The 16,848-nt window shown below is 39.1% G+C and overlaps 1 protein-coding gene across 2 annotated transcripts; it reads left to right on the top strand.

Annotated features, from left to right (window-relative positions):
- The first annotated feature begins 535 nt into the window (after positions 1–535).
- On the top strand, positions 536–15,689 carry LOC102236361 (cadherin-related family member 5-like). Of its 2 annotated transcripts, XM_014473631.2 has the most exons (15): positions 536–683; positions 4,800–4,966; positions 5,128–5,178; positions 5,834–5,923; positions 6,038–6,130; positions 6,240–6,341; positions 9,129–9,314; positions 9,480–9,570; positions 9,686–9,783; positions 11,331–11,534; positions 12,120–12,230; positions 12,314–12,380; positions 12,835–13,023; positions 13,419–13,585; positions 14,859–15,689. In XM_014473631.2, exons 1-15 carry the CDS (start codon positions 593–595, stop codon positions 15,414–15,416), a joined length of 2,265 nt encoding a protein of 754 aa, XP_014329117.1. In that variant the 5' UTR covers positions 536–592; the 3' UTR covers positions 15,417–15,689. The 2 variants fall into 2 exon arrangements, with proteins under 2 accessions (XP_014329117.1, XP_023182933.1); XM_023327165.1 differs by lacking the exon at positions 12,835–13,023.
- The last annotated feature ends 1,159 nt before the right edge of the window (positions 15,690–16,848 follow it).

Raw genomic sequence — 16,848 nt, 5'->3', positions numbered from 1 at the left:
AAAGGTTGCAGATCACCATTAGCATCGTGTCCAATCCGATCCAACCCGACTCACTAACTCTAATTGCCCAAACCTGAAGTGAACCTGACATAATTATTGTTAATCTATGTTAATTATCTTAACATGCACAATACGCAGTTCTCTTTTTAAGAATGTTGGAACTGAGCGAGAGGTGACTGGTTCCTCTATTGCGAGTATCTGTTAGATTAAAGGCAAACAAACATTTCAAAGAAGATTTTGTAACTTAAGTGAGGAATACATTTTTCAACAGTAAATGCTTGTTTGTGTTTTATATGTTCATATTATGCTTGTCCTGTTGTGCTAAAAGAAAAAAGTAATTCAGGGTGGAGGCTATTTTGATAAAGAAAGTGTGAAGATGTAAGAACCCAATAATTTAAGTTATATTTTATTTTTGTTAGTCCAGCCAAATAAATGACAAAGAAGCAGATATTGTCTCCTGGTTTCCTGGCAAACAAACATTCACATTTTTTATGATGGGCAAAAGTCCATCTGCAGCTGTAACAGCCCACAGATAAGCAGAGCAACGAGACACACAGAGACCAGCTCATACAAGGAGGACAGAGACAGAAAAATGGACTGTATTGACCCACACCTTTCTGTGGGCAAGTTCTTCATCTGCTTACTTCTGGTTCTGCTTCAGGCGTCCAACGCCACATCTCAAAGTAAGTTCTGTTGTCTTTGATTTATTCTTAACGTCTCTAATAACGTCTCTGATTGATTGATGCACAATTTATCAGCCAGGGTTATTAAAGGGTCATTAATTCACACGGACCGACGGAGAGTTCCTTAGATCAGTTAGAACTTCAAAGTGTTGTACATTTAGATGAAAAAGTGGAAACAAGGAAGCAACGTAAAGACGGTGTTTGAAACAGGAAATTGCGCATCATGGACTTATCCTCCAGAGTCCAAGGGCGGAGGTAATTACCGCTGGTGAGCAAACAACCAATTTATCCTGAATAAAATAGCTAATTTTTAAATGTCCATGCATTCGTTCCACATATTATCAAGATTTGATGAATGTTTGTGTGTTTTACAACTACCAAAACAATTCTAACAACCCTAAATGGACGACATCGTATCTGCTCATTCAGCCTGCAGTGGCCCAGGCTCCCGTAAAGATGCTTGTTTTAGCTCAGCGTTGCGCACAAAGATATCTCATAACTTTTATAGCTTTGACAAAAATACTTTGCCCCATGAAAGTATTTTCCAGGGATAAAATACTTTCCAGATTCACAATCTGTAAATAGTGAAACCCAATAGGCACTATTGGCCTAATGCAGGCCAATAGTGAATGGTCTGTATTAGTAATGCACTTTATTATATCCATAGGACCCAAACGCTTCACACTACACTCTGTCATTCACCTCGCATTCACATAAACATTCACACGATATTAAAAATTGTGTGATTACAGAATTAAAACACTGTAATCCATTTGAGTCACATTTGTAATCTCAACCCACTAAAGGTTTAAATGGCCTCATGCCTGTTTTCATCAGACCCAGTAAGATTGTACTTTTGATTTTTTTTTTTTTTTTAATGCTTTGATAGCATTTGCTTGAAGTTAAGACCTCAGAATGAGGTGACAACAGCATCCCCCAAAATTTGGGATGCTTGGCACAAAACAACAGATCAGGAGTCATGTGACTCCTGATCTGACCTTATTTATATTTATATAAATAAGGTAGATAACAGAGATCATACTGTTATCTACAGTATAGATAACAGTATGTTATCTATACTGTCAAAACTGTTTACTCACTCCTCCCAATCACCGAATTCAGCCTTTCTGATCATTTCCATAACAACAGGCGTATAAAACCCAGCAGCTAACCACACAAACTGCTTCTCTAATTGTTTCCCAAAGAATGGATTGCTCTCAAGAGCTTCATGACTTCCAGCGATTTGCCATGACAGGTTGACTTGAGTCTAGCTGTGAAATTCCTCCTTGAAAAATTGCTCAGTCAAACGTTAGTGTAACAAACTGGAAACAATTAGGAACCATGGGAATTGAGCCAATAAAGCATTATCAACTTAATTTAAAAGTAATAATAGATTTTATTTACAAGGCTTTATATTAAATTGAGATCTCAAAGGGCACATTGATGGATGAAGTGTCCTGCCCAAAGACACCAACAACATGGGGCAAAGCTGGAATCAAACCAACATCCACAGATTGCAGGGAGAACTCCTACCGCCGCCACCACAGTGCAGTTTAGAGTATTAATATTTGCATGCATTTTCACTTAAATAAGTACACCGTGTTCCAAGTTATTATGCAAGTGATATTTTCTCAGATTTTCTTAAATGGTCAAAGCAAATGATGGTCAGTATAATTTTCCAGTCATGAACTATTACAGTATAAATCAAATTTTACTGAACAAAGCTCCCCATGAGAACAGGATTTTTTTCAAAAATAAAAAACTCAAAATGCACAAAATTATTATGCACAGCAGATTTTCTAAACATTTTATGGATTATAAAGAACTGCAAACTGTCATTCTTTGAATGTGCAGCATTAAGTGGTCACATGTACTAAAATCAAAAGCTATTTCAATCAAAAACATCTTAACAGGCCGAGTTACATGTTAACATAGAACCTTCTTTGATATCACAGCACAATTCTTGATCCATTGAACTTGTGAGTTTGTGGAAAGTTTCTGCTTGAGTTTCTTTGCAGGATGTCAGAAAACCTTCCCAGAGGGATGAATTTGTCTAACAGAAACCTTCCTCATTCTGCCTTTATCTGTACAAACCCATCTTTGTTCTGAATCAGCCACAAATCTCTTCACAGTACGATAACTCTTCAGTTTTCATTAAGTATCTAACGTTTTCATACCTTGTCATACGACACTACACTACATGATGATTTTCATCAGCAGAGATCTTTTCTCTTTCCCATATTGCTTGAAACCTGTGGCCTGCTTAATAAAGTGGAACATCCTTCTTAAGTAGATTTCCTTTAATTGAGCTCAGCAGACAAACTAATCAACCAGCTCTCTGAAATTAATGATAGTGATTCAAAGAGCCCTGACACACAATACCATCTATAAATTTAATAGCACAACAGAAAATGTAATATCTCTGACACTTTAATCCAATTTGCATAATAATTTGGAACGCGGTGTATATAAAATAACAAGGGGTGGACCATGCATCCCTTGTTATGGGGGTGCATGGCCCCCCATAACAACAAGTTATGGGGGGCCATGCCCAAAACTGGGGCACATAAGCCCCCACTTTTGGGCCTTAAGTGGGGGCTAAAAGTGTGCAAACTGTAATAAACAAAAAATGCAATATAACAAGGTTTGGTATTACAAAGGTTTGTTCAGCCTGGCATCAACATTAGTATTGGGTTATTGGTTTATGAGGAGCGTACAGAGAGACAGAAAAAGGAGAGGAGCAAGCGAGAGTGATATGTACTTTATGCAGGGAACAATTATTTAGGGGACAATAGTTAGATCCAGTAAGGTGATTTAAACCATATTATTAACTGTGCTTTGTTAAGTGAGTGGACAGTAAACCTGTTTCAGCAGCCAAATGATCGTAATCCGGTTACAGCCAGAATCTGACCAAGTAATTCTGGTATTTTCTATCAGTGCCTGTCTGGCATCCTACAAATATCTGTGGCTCAGGTACATGTAAACAATATGTTCATGCACACACACACACACACACGTACACATTCATCTACATTCACATAGCAAAACAACGCACATAAAACAAAACTGGCATAATTAAAGCCATTCTCTGTGCATTTAGTTTAAACATCCTAAAGGAACGAGAGGAACGTATCCCCTCCCTTCCCCTCAAGCCACATTCCTCAGAGAGCATCAACAATCAATTCTGATTAATCAGGACATTTCAACTAAATGACAGAAACATTTAGCAAATCATTAACTCTGCTATCTATCCCCAGTCATAAATTTGACTATAGTCCAATTTATTTTCCACCTGTCACCCAATTCGTCTTCTTGTTAACTTTCAGCACCAGCAGAAAAGAGTTTGAACAGTCAAAGACTTTGTTGCTCTGATTCACAATCTCCTCATTCTCAATCTGAAGCCTGTTTATTTCAACTCGTTGTCTCAGACGATGTGTAGCGCTGCTCCTGATTGTACCTGGACAAAACATAAAGAAGACACATGGCAGAGTGAGAGATACAAGCCTGGCGCTCGCTTAAACGTGGGAAAACACTGATAAAGGCGTAGAAAGCTTTGCTCAGTTTGTAAATATGGGCAAAAACAGGGTTAAGAAAATACCTTCCAGATTATTGTACCACCAGCAGCCTGAACTGCTTATACAACAAACTATGTCGTTCAGAGATTATATTCTGTCTTCCATTTTCCGCTGACTTCTGGCATCACCAACTCCTTTGCTCATCTATCCATTTATCCATCAGAGATGGCGACTCACGTTTGATTCACCAACCTGGACTTGCGCCCCGAAGACTTGACATGGTCTGAGATTCCAGTCGTAGCAACAATATTTTTATCTCATATGAAGAGTGAAAGAAAACAAATGTGTGAGCTGCAGGCTGCAGCTGCTGCACAAGTTCTATTGTTGAAGGAATGAGCTTGATTATTAACCAGTGATGTTGATAGATTATTATGGGATGTTAATAACTCATAAAGATTTTTTTTTATGTAAACCTCATAATAAAGACAGCATGAATGTCCCTTCAAAGTACTGTAACCACAGTAACAGTATTCTACAGTATATGTGACATCCAGAACTGTCTTTCCATCAGTCCCTGCTGAATATGCTTCTCTCACAACAGGTTGTTCTTTTGAAAGCCCAGTACAGTTTCAAGAAAACAACAATGTTGGTGATGTCGTGACAACAATTTCCATCACACCTGGAGAGACAATTGCCATTACAAGCACAGACATGCCATTTGGCATTAATGGAAACCAGCTGATAGCGACTGAAGTGTTGGACCGTGAGGTAATTTGTGCAAGATTTGTACCACTATATATATATATATATATATATATATATATATATATATATATATATATATATATATATATATATATATATATATATATATATATATATATATATATATGTTTGTCATAATGTTTTTTTTTGTTTTTTTTTTACAGGAGACACAGACCTATGCTGTTGTTATAAGATGTACTCTGGGTAGTGCATCGGTGAGACTATTTTCTGTTTGTTAAAAAAATCAAACGGCTTTAATATTATGTGCACAGGCAGTTGTTTTATTTGTCATGTTTTATTTATTTATCAAATGCTAAAGTGTGTGTGAGGACGTTCTCAGCTCTGTAAGGAACAGGGTCCGTATTCTCAGAGAATCCTAAAGCTAAAAGTAGCTCCTTGCCACGTCTCGCAGTTTCTCAAATTCCATGACTTTTCTTCAACTTTTACTTGGGTATGATGAGTTATTCACAATATTAGTTAATTTGATCTATAATTAGGCTAGCTGAAATTAGATTAGATGTGTTGTCATTGCACAGTGAGCTGTACATCGGTTGGATCGAGTTTGATTCAGTCTGTTGGGTTTGGACATAGCATTTTAAACTCCTTTCAATAATTTAATTCACTTATTGATAACTGGGATTTATTGGAATATATGTGTGATTGAACTGGAAGGACTTTTTTTTTTCTAAAAGATTCCATTTGTTGTGACGTGGTGCCATGTAAGTAAACTAACAAATAGCAGCTGCCAATTGGCCAGGCGCTGACAAAGCGTCACAGAGCGTCATGCTAATTGCTGTTACAGTAGCTCACAGGAAGAAGACAATAAACAAAACAAAAAAATCTAAATGTTTTTTTTTTCTCTCTTTCTAGATTTCAAAAACTATCGTGGTAATTGTGCAAGATGTGAACGACAACGAACCATTTTTTGAGAAGGATTTGTACCAGGAAAATGTTGAAGAGGTAAGATTTAGACAAACATCTGCAGAATGCAGGTAACTGTTGAGGACACGCAGTTTGTGGCTAGATTTCTCCTGACCTTTAACATTTCATCTTTTGTGGTCTGTTTCTATCCAGCTGGCTCGGATAGACACCATTGTGGGTCAGTTTCCTGCCATTGACCTTGATGGAACTGTGCTGTACTACACGCTGACATCCGAGTCTGAACCTGTATGATGTTTTACTTTTAAAATGTTTATTTTAAATATTTCCATATACACTTCCATGCCATTGTAGAAATTACCTTATGCATTTTTGTTGTGCTGCTTGATTTCTGTAGGACGCCTTTAAGCTGAGGTCGCAAAGTACACCAGAAATCCTTGTCAACAGGCCTCTTGATTATGATAAAGTCAAAGAGGTTCGACTGATACTGGAAGCCCAAGTAAGTTTTTTTACTCACCAAACACTGACAGTTTTTAGGATTGCTGAGACAGAATTGAGGAAACGGACCCTTTGCTCCAAAACACTTTATAAGTTTAGCAGAATGCCACATATTCTTTCCAAAACTTCTAGCAAGCAATTAGCAAGCATTGCTAATTTCAATGTTTGCTAATTGGCAAAATTAGGTGGAACTGCACATCCCCTGATCTTAGCCTACAAACTATTTCTCACTCCAACACTCATGTGAATGTTGGTAAAGGTTTATTTGAGAAATGTGTGGGAAAGAGCAGGAGCTTCTTAAAGAGACAGAGGCCCATTTTCAAGCCACTGTATGGCTAAGTCAAATTCCTTTTAAGTTATGTTTGAAATGTGCAGCATTTTTATAACAACTGAAGATAACGTAGTTACTTGATTGTGCCTGGAAAATGCTGCCCCTTTAAAGTTTGTAAAATAAAATAATAATAATAATGATAAAAATAAGCATGCATTATTTTATTAAAACTGCATAAATTCAGTTTTCTTGCAACAGCAGATATTTAATCATTTTATCTGTTTGACTTTCCACCTTTTATAGATTTTAACAATAAAAATTATGCTTTTTACTCCACCACATTTCTCTAAAGGCTTTCCTGTGGTTTGTGTTTATTTTGTTCTGCTGACAACCTGTAAAATTACACACTCCAGCCCTATATGGTGGGTGGCGACATGCAGCTTTAAACCGGTTGCAAGGAAAAGAAGTGAAGAAGAAATATCATTTAAATCCTATATGCTGTGTACAGGAGAACGACTCTCTAGAGCAGTGTTTCTCAATGCCAGTTCTCAAGGACCACTGTCCTGCACATTTCATGTTTGTCTGTCTCAGTACACCTGATTCAAAATATTGCATAACCTCTTCCTCGGCCATCAAGTGCACCAGAAACCTGTTAATCAGCCATTTATTCAGGCCAGGTGTGTTGCAGAAGACAAGCACCAAAAACATGCAGCGCTGTGGTCCCTGAGGACTGGTACTGGGAAACACATGATACTGGGAAACACATGTTACTGGGAAACACTGCTCTAGAACAGTGTTTCTCAAACTGTGGTTCCCGGACCATGGAAGGTCATCTCACAAAAAATAAAAATAATAAATTTTAAAGAAAAAATTCCAAATAGGAAACAAAAAGAAAAATAAAGAAATCCAAGTGCAAATGCTTGTATGACCAGCAGAGTGTTCAGCTGGGATTTAAAGACGGTGCGACAGAGAGTCCTTTACGGTGAATGGGGAATGTAGAAGTTTATTTTAAATAGAGGAATCATGTGTAGAAGTTGTACACTGACAGAATGGAAATGCTTTCTATTCATAAAGACGCATTCAGAAAGCTGGCATAGCTCGACTGAAGGATGAAGGAGCTGGACCAGTCAAGGTCCGGCTCCAATTGGACCAGAAACACGCGGTTCCCTCTTTAAGTTCTGCGGAGAGCTCCAGGATGATCAATCTGGACAATCTAAACGCTAATAAACCAACATCAACATGTCTGAGCAGATCACTATGGTCTCTGAACACAAGTACCCTCCAGGTCCTTCTATTGACGATTTTCTTCATCAGAGACAAAACATTCGGTTTATACATGAGGCCCTATGCCTGGCAAGTTGACTGACCGGGAGCCTTGCTATGCCAATTTCTGGCTTGATCTCTGAAACCCAACTCAATGAGAGGGATTGTACCTTCTTACACCTGAGTTGCCCAGGGAGAGAGATGTTGGTGAAGGAATCTCACAGGGCCCCAACTGAGTAGCTTGATTATAACTTTCTCCAGCTAGCAAATATCTCTCCTCTTTATGACCTGAAGGGTTGTGATCTGGAAGAACGGCTTTCCTAATCTGAACCTAAACAGTGTTTTGGTGTTGGACTTCTGTATGAAATGTCTTTAACAAACACCATGTTTAAACACCAGGTGGCTCTTCTCTCTGCAAAGCATTGTTTCTTGAGGACCTTGTCTTGTATGTTTTTAGATCAGTGGTGCCCAAAGTGGGAGGGAACTAAAACATCCTGCATGTTTTAGAGGTATGAGTCCCTGGTGGTGGTAGCAACCTGTTCAGCATGTCAATCTTCTTCTTAGGCCTTCCAGGGGCGTAAAACCAGGGAGAGAACTAAAACATGCAGGATGCTGGCCCTCCAGGACCGACTTTGGACACCACAGTTTTAGGTGTTTCCGTTCGGCCACACACCTGGGTGATTAACGAGCTTCTGCAGCACTTGATGGCATGCAAAGGAGGTCACGCAATCATTTGAATCAGGTGTACTGGAACAGAAACATCTAAAATATGCAGAGCATTTTCAAGGATCGGAATTGAGAAACACTGCAGTAGAGGGAGCTAAAGACTAGAGGGAACTAAAGACTAGAGGGAACTTAAAGACTATAGGGAACTAAAGACTCATACCTCTAAAACTTGGAGCTCATTATCAAAGATAAATCAGCAAAACACCAAACACACAAAGATATTTTCAGTGATTATAGGAAGGGTCTAATTGTAGTAATGCCAATTTTCTGTTGATTATTGAGAATGATATAAATTGTTTTCAACATATTTTTTATAATAAAATGTAAATTAAAACAGCTCAGTTGGGGTTTTTGTTGGTTTTTTGTCTTACAAAGCTGATCCTGCTTTTACATAGTTCATTCTTTGAGAGCTGCCTGAATCATTTCCTAATAGAAGTAAACTATTTGGGCGAATATAAATCATTTTGAATCTAAGTCTGCCGTGGGCATGTATAATTGTGGGCTGAATGGTACTCTCTCTCTTTCAAGGATACACCTCTGACTTCTCCACCTGAAGGGCCATCATTCACTGCTACCACAACCATCCTGATCTCCATCATAGACATTGATAACCGACCTCCATGGTTCGAACCTTGTGCCAGGCATGATATAAGTGAAGCAGTGATTTGCCTGAATACAGGCTACACTGGCAAAATTTACTTAAACGAACAAGAGGTAAGTGATTTCCTAGGAAATGATGATAGAGAACATATAGAGTATTCTCTAATACATTTCTCTGGCCCGCTTTGTTTTTTGTATTTTTCTTGCAATTATCTGAAGTTATCAACCCTTATGTAATCTTTGTGAAGATATACCTGTATATTGTCAATTCCTTTATAGACTGGAGTGTTGCCTCTGGAGCCCGGACCTCTTTATGCCATTGATGGAGATTTAGGAATAAAAGAGGAGATTACCTATTCCATCTTTTCTGGTAAGCGACCTGGTTTGTCACATGAGCATGTTTTACAAACTTGGTGACAAAAAGCTTATTCTGATAGCCAATCTGTATCAGAAAGAGGAAGCAGCTTCTTGAATCTGTGTTTCAGGAAAAGAGGGCGACCTGTTTTCTATTAATCCAAACACTGGAAACATCACCATGCTGCGGCCAGCAGATGTTGTGGGGGAAATTGCACTGACAGTTCTGGTACAGTAAATTCAGCTAACTCTAGAATACAAAGGCGTCTTCTATTTAAGTTGTAATGTTGTAACTTTGACCCAAAATAAAGCCTCTGGCATCTTATTAAAGAAAGCAGGTAAAACCTGCAGATTCTTCCATGATGAATCGCCAAGAAATACCTCAGTTAAAAATGTGTGTTTAAATTTTGACCTAGTTTCAGAAAAAAAAAAAAAACATTTACTCCCTAACCTCAGAAAATACATTGACAGCGAGTTCATTGCCTTCCTACATAATTCCACTCAATTTGAAACTCACTGCTCCATCTGGGTTCTCTCCCCCTGAGCTGGATTTCTCCAGTAGAATTTCAACCGGGCCAAACAGATGGAGAAGTTATAAACGATGACGGCAGTTTTCTGTGTTGTTTTAGAAATGTGCTCTGCCTGTAGCTTGACAATGACAGTGGAGGAAGTGAGTGAAGCCATTCAGTCTGTGTCGGCCACTCTTCCAAATATTTCAAAGATTAAATTAGCATTAGCAGCCATCTCGTTGGGCTCAACACCTTTGCAGCTGGGGACGGTTGTTTACATCGCGGACCATTTCTGGTAAGCTTCATTACGTAGAACTGGCACATTACATACATCAGAGCCAAATTATAGCGATTGGGTAAAGTTTAAAACTTCAACAGAGTCCACGCCTCGAGTAATCAGTCATTTCTCAGTAGCTGAGTGTCCAGACCAGCTACTGGACACTTGATACAAAACAAAATGCAGAACAAGGGACTGGTTTCTACATGGTAGGAGAATACCATAGAAAAATACACTAGAGGTTGCACCATGATGCGGGGCTGCTTATCAGTTTCTTGGCCTAAATGTTAAATACATTGAGTAAAAAGTTGAGTTGCCAAAACCTTCCTAAGGTTATTTTAGCTAATACTTTATGACTATGTCAGTCTCATGAATAAGTTCTTTATAAGTTACAGTTTGTTGACGTCTGTAATCTTCAGCTGACAATACAGGATAGGACACAAATGACAATCACAGAGAGCTCCCACATTTCATTTGTCTTACTGGCTTTTTGACCAGAAGGTCTATTTTAAATGAATCAATTAAAATGTAGTTAATACTAAATTAGCTCTGGCTCTCAGTTCTGCTATGCCCTTAAAACCAAAGTCACTTTGGGAAGCTGAGGTGATCATTTTTCTTAAGTTTCTCCCACTGAACAAAGTCAACTTTCATAACTTACAGCTCTATTATTTCCATGAATCTACTTTTGCAATGAAATTGAATTTCAACTTCAACAAAGAAACATGTTCAAATAATGTTTTGAAACTGTGAAGCAATCAAATTAAAAACTACAGCATTTAGTCATTTTATTCTTGGATCAAATCAAATCATTTTATTCCTGAATAAAATGACTAAACACAGTTCTCTGTTTCATTTGATCACTTCACAGTTTCAAGCAGTAACGATCTTTTAGGACCACTGCCACCGGTTTACTTTTAAGTCTCTCCTCATAGAAACTCTTAATATTTGAGACCTCAGAACCTTTTTAACCGGAATGTGTTTCCCACACAGGCTGCTCAGACGAAAAACACTCATCAGTTCGCAACCACAACAGTGACGTTCAGAGTCCAAGTGCACAGCCTTCATGCTCCAGAGTTTCAGAAGGCTCTATATGAAGGTCTGATCACTTCAGTGGGCTCTATGGCAATGGACCTGACCAACAAGGACCAGCCGTTACAGATCATTGCTACAGATGAGGACTACATTGGCGCTGGGGTAAATCATTCCACCACTCCTTCTGGCTGAACTGGATAACGTGAGAAGTTATAATAAAGAGAAAACATTATGATGTGGGCATCAACTGATATGTATTACTATTTCATTTTTAATTCTTGCTTTTAGAAATTTTATGTTTCTTTGTTGCTTTGGAAACACGGTTTGTGGATTTCATGGAAAAACCTGAAACTCTTGTAAAGGCCTCGTAAACATTGGCATTCTTTCAACACTTTTTTTTATTTGTAATTGCCCTTCATAAATATGGAATCATTTCCGGCAGGCCTCAATGGGGCGCTGTCATGCAGGATGCAACACAAAACGTTCAAAGTGAAGCTGTGACATCACTGTTTTCACAAAACTTTCTACACAAGAATGCGTTTGAACATTTTCTTCAACCCTGGGATGCCTTTCTGAAAAGATGACAACCCCTGCAACACTGCAGGACCTAATGTCTATAAGCATTCAGCATATCCCCTAAACTGAGCTTACTTCAAATTCCTCATCTTTTTTCCATCTCCTAATTTCTCAGACATCACCATAAAGGCAATAAATGTTTTGACATATCTTTGCAATCTCTTCAAACAGGGAATAAACCCCAACATCACCTACTCAATCAAAGGCAGCAGTGATTTTGCTATTATTGGTGGCTACGTGTTCTTGACCAAAGCTCTGCCAGAGAGCTCAGTATCAATCCAGGTAATTTTAAGGGAAGCTGGATGCTAACCAGGCTGACTGGGATCTCTTTGTATTGGCTGCTCAACTCCAACTATATGTTCCAGGTTGTGGCAACAGACGTTTCTAATGATGAAACAGCTACTGCAGAGCTCCGAGTTGAACTGACGTTGGGTAGGTCTAAACATCGTCTAATAAAACATTTCACTTAGGTTTTTGATTGGCTCATTGTGAATATTCCCCCAAAAAATCTTGCTACAACCGTTTTTCTTTTATTTTGAAGAAACAAAGGGAATATTTGACATTTGTGTTTGGTCACATTCACTATGGTTTTGTTCTGTGGTTGGTCTGCCCTCATAGCAATCTGTTCTTACTCATAAACAAGGAGCCAAATTAAGAAGAGTACGTGACTGTATGGAAGTTTACATTTTTTCTTACAATATTATTTGACTTGCACTGCTCTCAATGACTTTCAGCACATCAGTATTGTTAGGTTCATTTGTTGTTGGTTTTGTTTTTGTTTTGTTTCAATCTGAAATCCACATTTCTCTTGGAACATATCAAAAGTACTTGATGTCCATGGTGAAGCATTGAAATAAAGATGCTTCAAAGTGTGTTGTCCTCTCAGGTCTCTCTACCACCACGTTGCCTCAGAGCACCACAGACTCTATGACCACAACAGCCATAGAGAAATCCACCTCTGATAGCGAGACAACCAAAGAGATCATGCCCACCAGTGACTCCACTCTGTCAGCTGACACCATCGTCACCACTGGGCCCACAGAAGGAGCCTCAACTGCAAGCACAGCTCGCCCAGGTGGTAATGTTTGTCTCAACAGCAGGCATTAAAAGAAAAACAAGGAACTTTACAGAAACCTGGAAGGATGACAGATGATCTTTTCAGGGTGTAGTTGCGCCCAACATAATTGAAATCGGGTCCCATTTCTTGTTCAAGTCAATGTCCTTCACCTTGGACAAACAACAGTCTTGTTGGCATTTAAAGCAAACCAATCACAGAACACAGTTTTTTAATATAGTCATAGTTGGACAGTTCGGGCCAGCGTAAAGACAGAGCTATGAGTCATTTTGTTGCTAATCCATGTCTTCTGTTCATTTTAAACACAATTAAAACATGACTCGCATTGCACTGATCATTTATTTTTCAAACAATCCTTAAGAAAATCTTTGTAATGTTTCTTTCTTTTGTTGCAGTGGGACCAGCTGGTGAGTTTGGAATAGTGGACATGGCTGCATTGGGGGCAACCTTGGGTGTTCTCTTGTTTCTCTGTGTGCTGGTCATCGGGTTGCTTGTTTATCGCATGAGGAGGGGAAATGCAGCCTGGAAGAAGATCCAAGAGGCCAGCATGTTTCGGAGCTCTGTAAGTAAAAACAAAGCATAATCAGCCCCCAAGAGCGGCAGGGCAAGAGCACTGCTAAAGCAAGGAACCAACCAGAGATCTTTGTTGAGCTTTCTTTGAGGCACGTTGGGTTTTGGTGCCAAAAAGTAACAACTTTATTTTAGGTTGTATTCAGAAGAGTGACAGGTGAAGCTATTGATTGCTGGAGGTTGCTTCCTGATAAAGGGGAGTTTTCCCTTTCTGGTGTCACTACATGCAGAATATTGAGCACACCTGAAAAGAAGCTGCACTCTGACTGCACTTCATCTGACAAAAACACACACACACACACACACGTTTACATGGCTATCTTTGTGGGGACTTTCCATTGAGTTCCATTCATTTCTACAGCCTAAACCTTAACCTTTCCCTTTCCCTAAACATAACCAAAACTCAATCCATACCTTAGTCCTAAATCTGACCCCTGACCCAAAAACAACGTTTCCCCTCGTGGGGGCCAGGCTTCGGTCCCCACGAGGAGCAGTGGGTCCCCACAACATAGTATGTGTCAGGAAAATGGTCCCCACAAACAAACTCACACACATATAATCTATTAAACTATTCCAGTCAGACATCCTGTTTTTTGTATTTTGTGATGGTTACATGTAAATAATATGGTAAAATTTGCAGGTGAATATTATAAAAGTAATATTTGTTATATTTCTACAGTAGTGGTTTTGTGTCAGATAAAAAAAAACTTTTTAAAATTAACAAAATCTCGGTGAGCCTTCATAGCTGGGACACAACATTGGTATTACACCAAACATTATTCCTATTAATATTGTTGGCATTCTGCTTGTGGACAGACTGTAAGTAATATTCTATTCATAAAACAATAATATGTCCATCTTAATTGTGAAAAGTTATTCCTCAAACCCTCACATTCATAAATCCATGAATTTCAACAAACATATCTCACAGTGCTGAGGCTTCTTCTGCTGTTTTGGTTTAGCCAAGTAGGAGAGACGACCAATCCAAGATGGCCGCCATATTTCCTGCGCCCGCGCAGCCAATGCAGGGTCTACTCCTTATTATGTCTCTGACTTTCACTGTTAGGTCTCAAGTTTACACTTTTTGCTACTTTCACTATGACGACTTCAGGGTGAACCTCTCACTAAAACATATTTTACAAACAAAAAACAAAACAAGGAAAACATTTTCAGTGGCACAGAGACTAAACATCCAGTCACTAGCTCACAAACCGAAAGGCTGATGTGAAGGGACTCAACTCTTTCCCTTTTTTGTCCTTTCACAGCTGGGTGAAGCCAATCAAAAAGAAGGAATTCAATACACAAACGAGGCTTTCCAAAACAACGACGATGACAGAAGTAGCACAGGCTCTGGTGGTCCAGAGGGAAAAGGCGTATTAACTAGCTGGGATCCACCAAAGCCAGTAGAGAACAGTCACTCCGAAGGAGCGAGCCAGAGCTCTTCACCACGACAACGGACCCAATTTTCTGACAACGCCAGCGACAGCGGCTCAGATCGGGCAGACAATGAAAAAGAGGTGAAACCCATCCTGACCAAAGAGAGGCGAGTGGAGGAGGGATACAAGTCTGTCTGGTTTAAAGAGGACATTGATCCCAATGCCAAGGAGGAAGTGGTCATCATCCCAGAAAATCGAGATGAACACAGCGATGATGAAGATGAGGAGCCATCGTCCGACAGCAGAGGAGACAAAGATGAAAATTTGCAGCGAAAATCACCAAAAGTCTTGTTTGCTGAAACGGATCTGGATAGTGGTCTTGGTGTCAAGTTTGATGATCCAGCAGATGATTCTGAGAATGACGACGAACTTAACTTTGATTTGTGAGAACGGCTGAAACGTGAGCTAATAACAGGAACCAGCCATATTAAAAATGTACATCGACTTGTCATCCATGTAACTGTTAATCTTATCAGCCTATAGCATCGAATATGGACCAGAAAAACACCCTGTAAAAGAAAAATATTTTAATGTAAAAGTGTGAATTGCATTTGAAAAGGTGATTTGTTTTGTTAAGTTGTCAATGAATGTTTTATTTGTGTAAAAAATTTCATGCAGAAACTGTTGCGGAACAACCAGATTAAATACATGCAAAGTGTTCTCTATTTGTTCTTAGCGCCAGCGGCCCACTGTTGGCATCAGACATGTTTTCTGAATGATGCTGGGCTTTAATCAGCCGGTGCCACACCCTGACCTTTTCAGACACCCTGACCTTTTCAGAAAAGTCTGGTATTCTGACCATCGGTGCTACTTCGTCAGATTTTCCTACCGCAGCACGGCTAGATGGCTACGTCTGTCAGTGCCACCTGTCTGAAACCGCTACCGTTAAGGTTTACAAACCGAAAACTAAATGTCAAATATCATAATCAGATAACATTCTTTGACGGGACTGAAGTAGAAGCTTAGGAGTTTTGCTTAGCATAGCATTGGAACAATTTATATACACGACAAAACCACAAGAGAAATCTAAAGCTGAGTGTTTTTACCATAAAGGTTAGGGTTAAAATCAAAATGTAAAAATACATTTTGCATGGGCCCTACTGCCGTCAGCCCCCAAACTCCAATATTCACACATCATTCAACCTGAGTGATGATCTTATTTCAAGTCTGATCAATCAGATTTTAGGAACCGTCCACCTCTGACCCATGGTCCAGGAAGGATTGTACTGCACAACTCTTATGAGTCCAATCTATGTACATTAAATTATTGATTTGGTAAAATGTGTGGATTCCTCAACTTTTTATGCAACACATTTTTTGCATGTAAAGTAAGTCTAGCTAGCAAAAGTACTTGATGCGTCATCCACAAACCTCATTTGACAGATTTTACGTTATTCAATAAACACAATTCTGTGTTTGCAGACCATTAGTAGGGATACGACTGGTTTTAAACCAGTTTGTGGTGCCTGAAGATTTGCCCAGGACCAGTGTTCCCAGGCTGTTGGTCTGACCTGACCTTTGCATGCACAGGCAGTCCTTGAGGTTTTTGTTCCTCTTGAAAGCAGCTTTGCTCTTCCTGTGTTTCAGCCTTAAAACTAACAGTTTTAAACTCTACCAAATGCTTTCTGATACCTTTAACCACATTAATATTAGCAGGTACTGTAAGTAAGTACTGATAAAAGGAACTGCCACAAACTCACCAGCCGGTTTTGGACTTCAAGCATCTCAGGAAGAATCTCTGCTCCCCTCTGGTGGATGGAGACGCAAACAACACTCTAGTTGCTTCATAAAACTTTGATTCTGGTGAGGAAGTTCTTTT

Source organism: Xiphophorus maculatus, chromosome 2 (genome assembly GCF_002775205.1).
Source record: "Xiphophorus maculatus strain JP 163 A chromosome 2, X_maculatus-5.0-male, whole genome shotgun sequence".
Lineage (NCBI taxonomy): Eukaryota > Metazoa > Chordata > Actinopteri > Cyprinodontiformes > Poeciliidae > Xiphophorus > Xiphophorus maculatus.
This window is presented reverse-complemented; position numbering and strand designations above follow the sequence as displayed.

Excerpts from the sequence above, each read along its gene's own strand:
- LOC102236361 (XM_014473631.2), top strand. The coding sequence starts at position 593 with ATGGACTGTATTGACCCACACCTTTCTGTGGGCAAGTTCTTCATCTGC. Across the intron at positions 6,342-9,128 it reads GACTGATACTGGAAGCCCAA|GATACACCTCTGACTTCTCC; the intron begins GTAAGTTTTTTT and ends CTCTCTTTCAAG. Across the intron at positions 13,024-13,418 it reads TGCAAGCACAGCTCGCCCAG|TGGGACCAGCTGGTGAGTTT; the intron begins GTGGTAATGTTT and ends CTTTTGTTGCAG.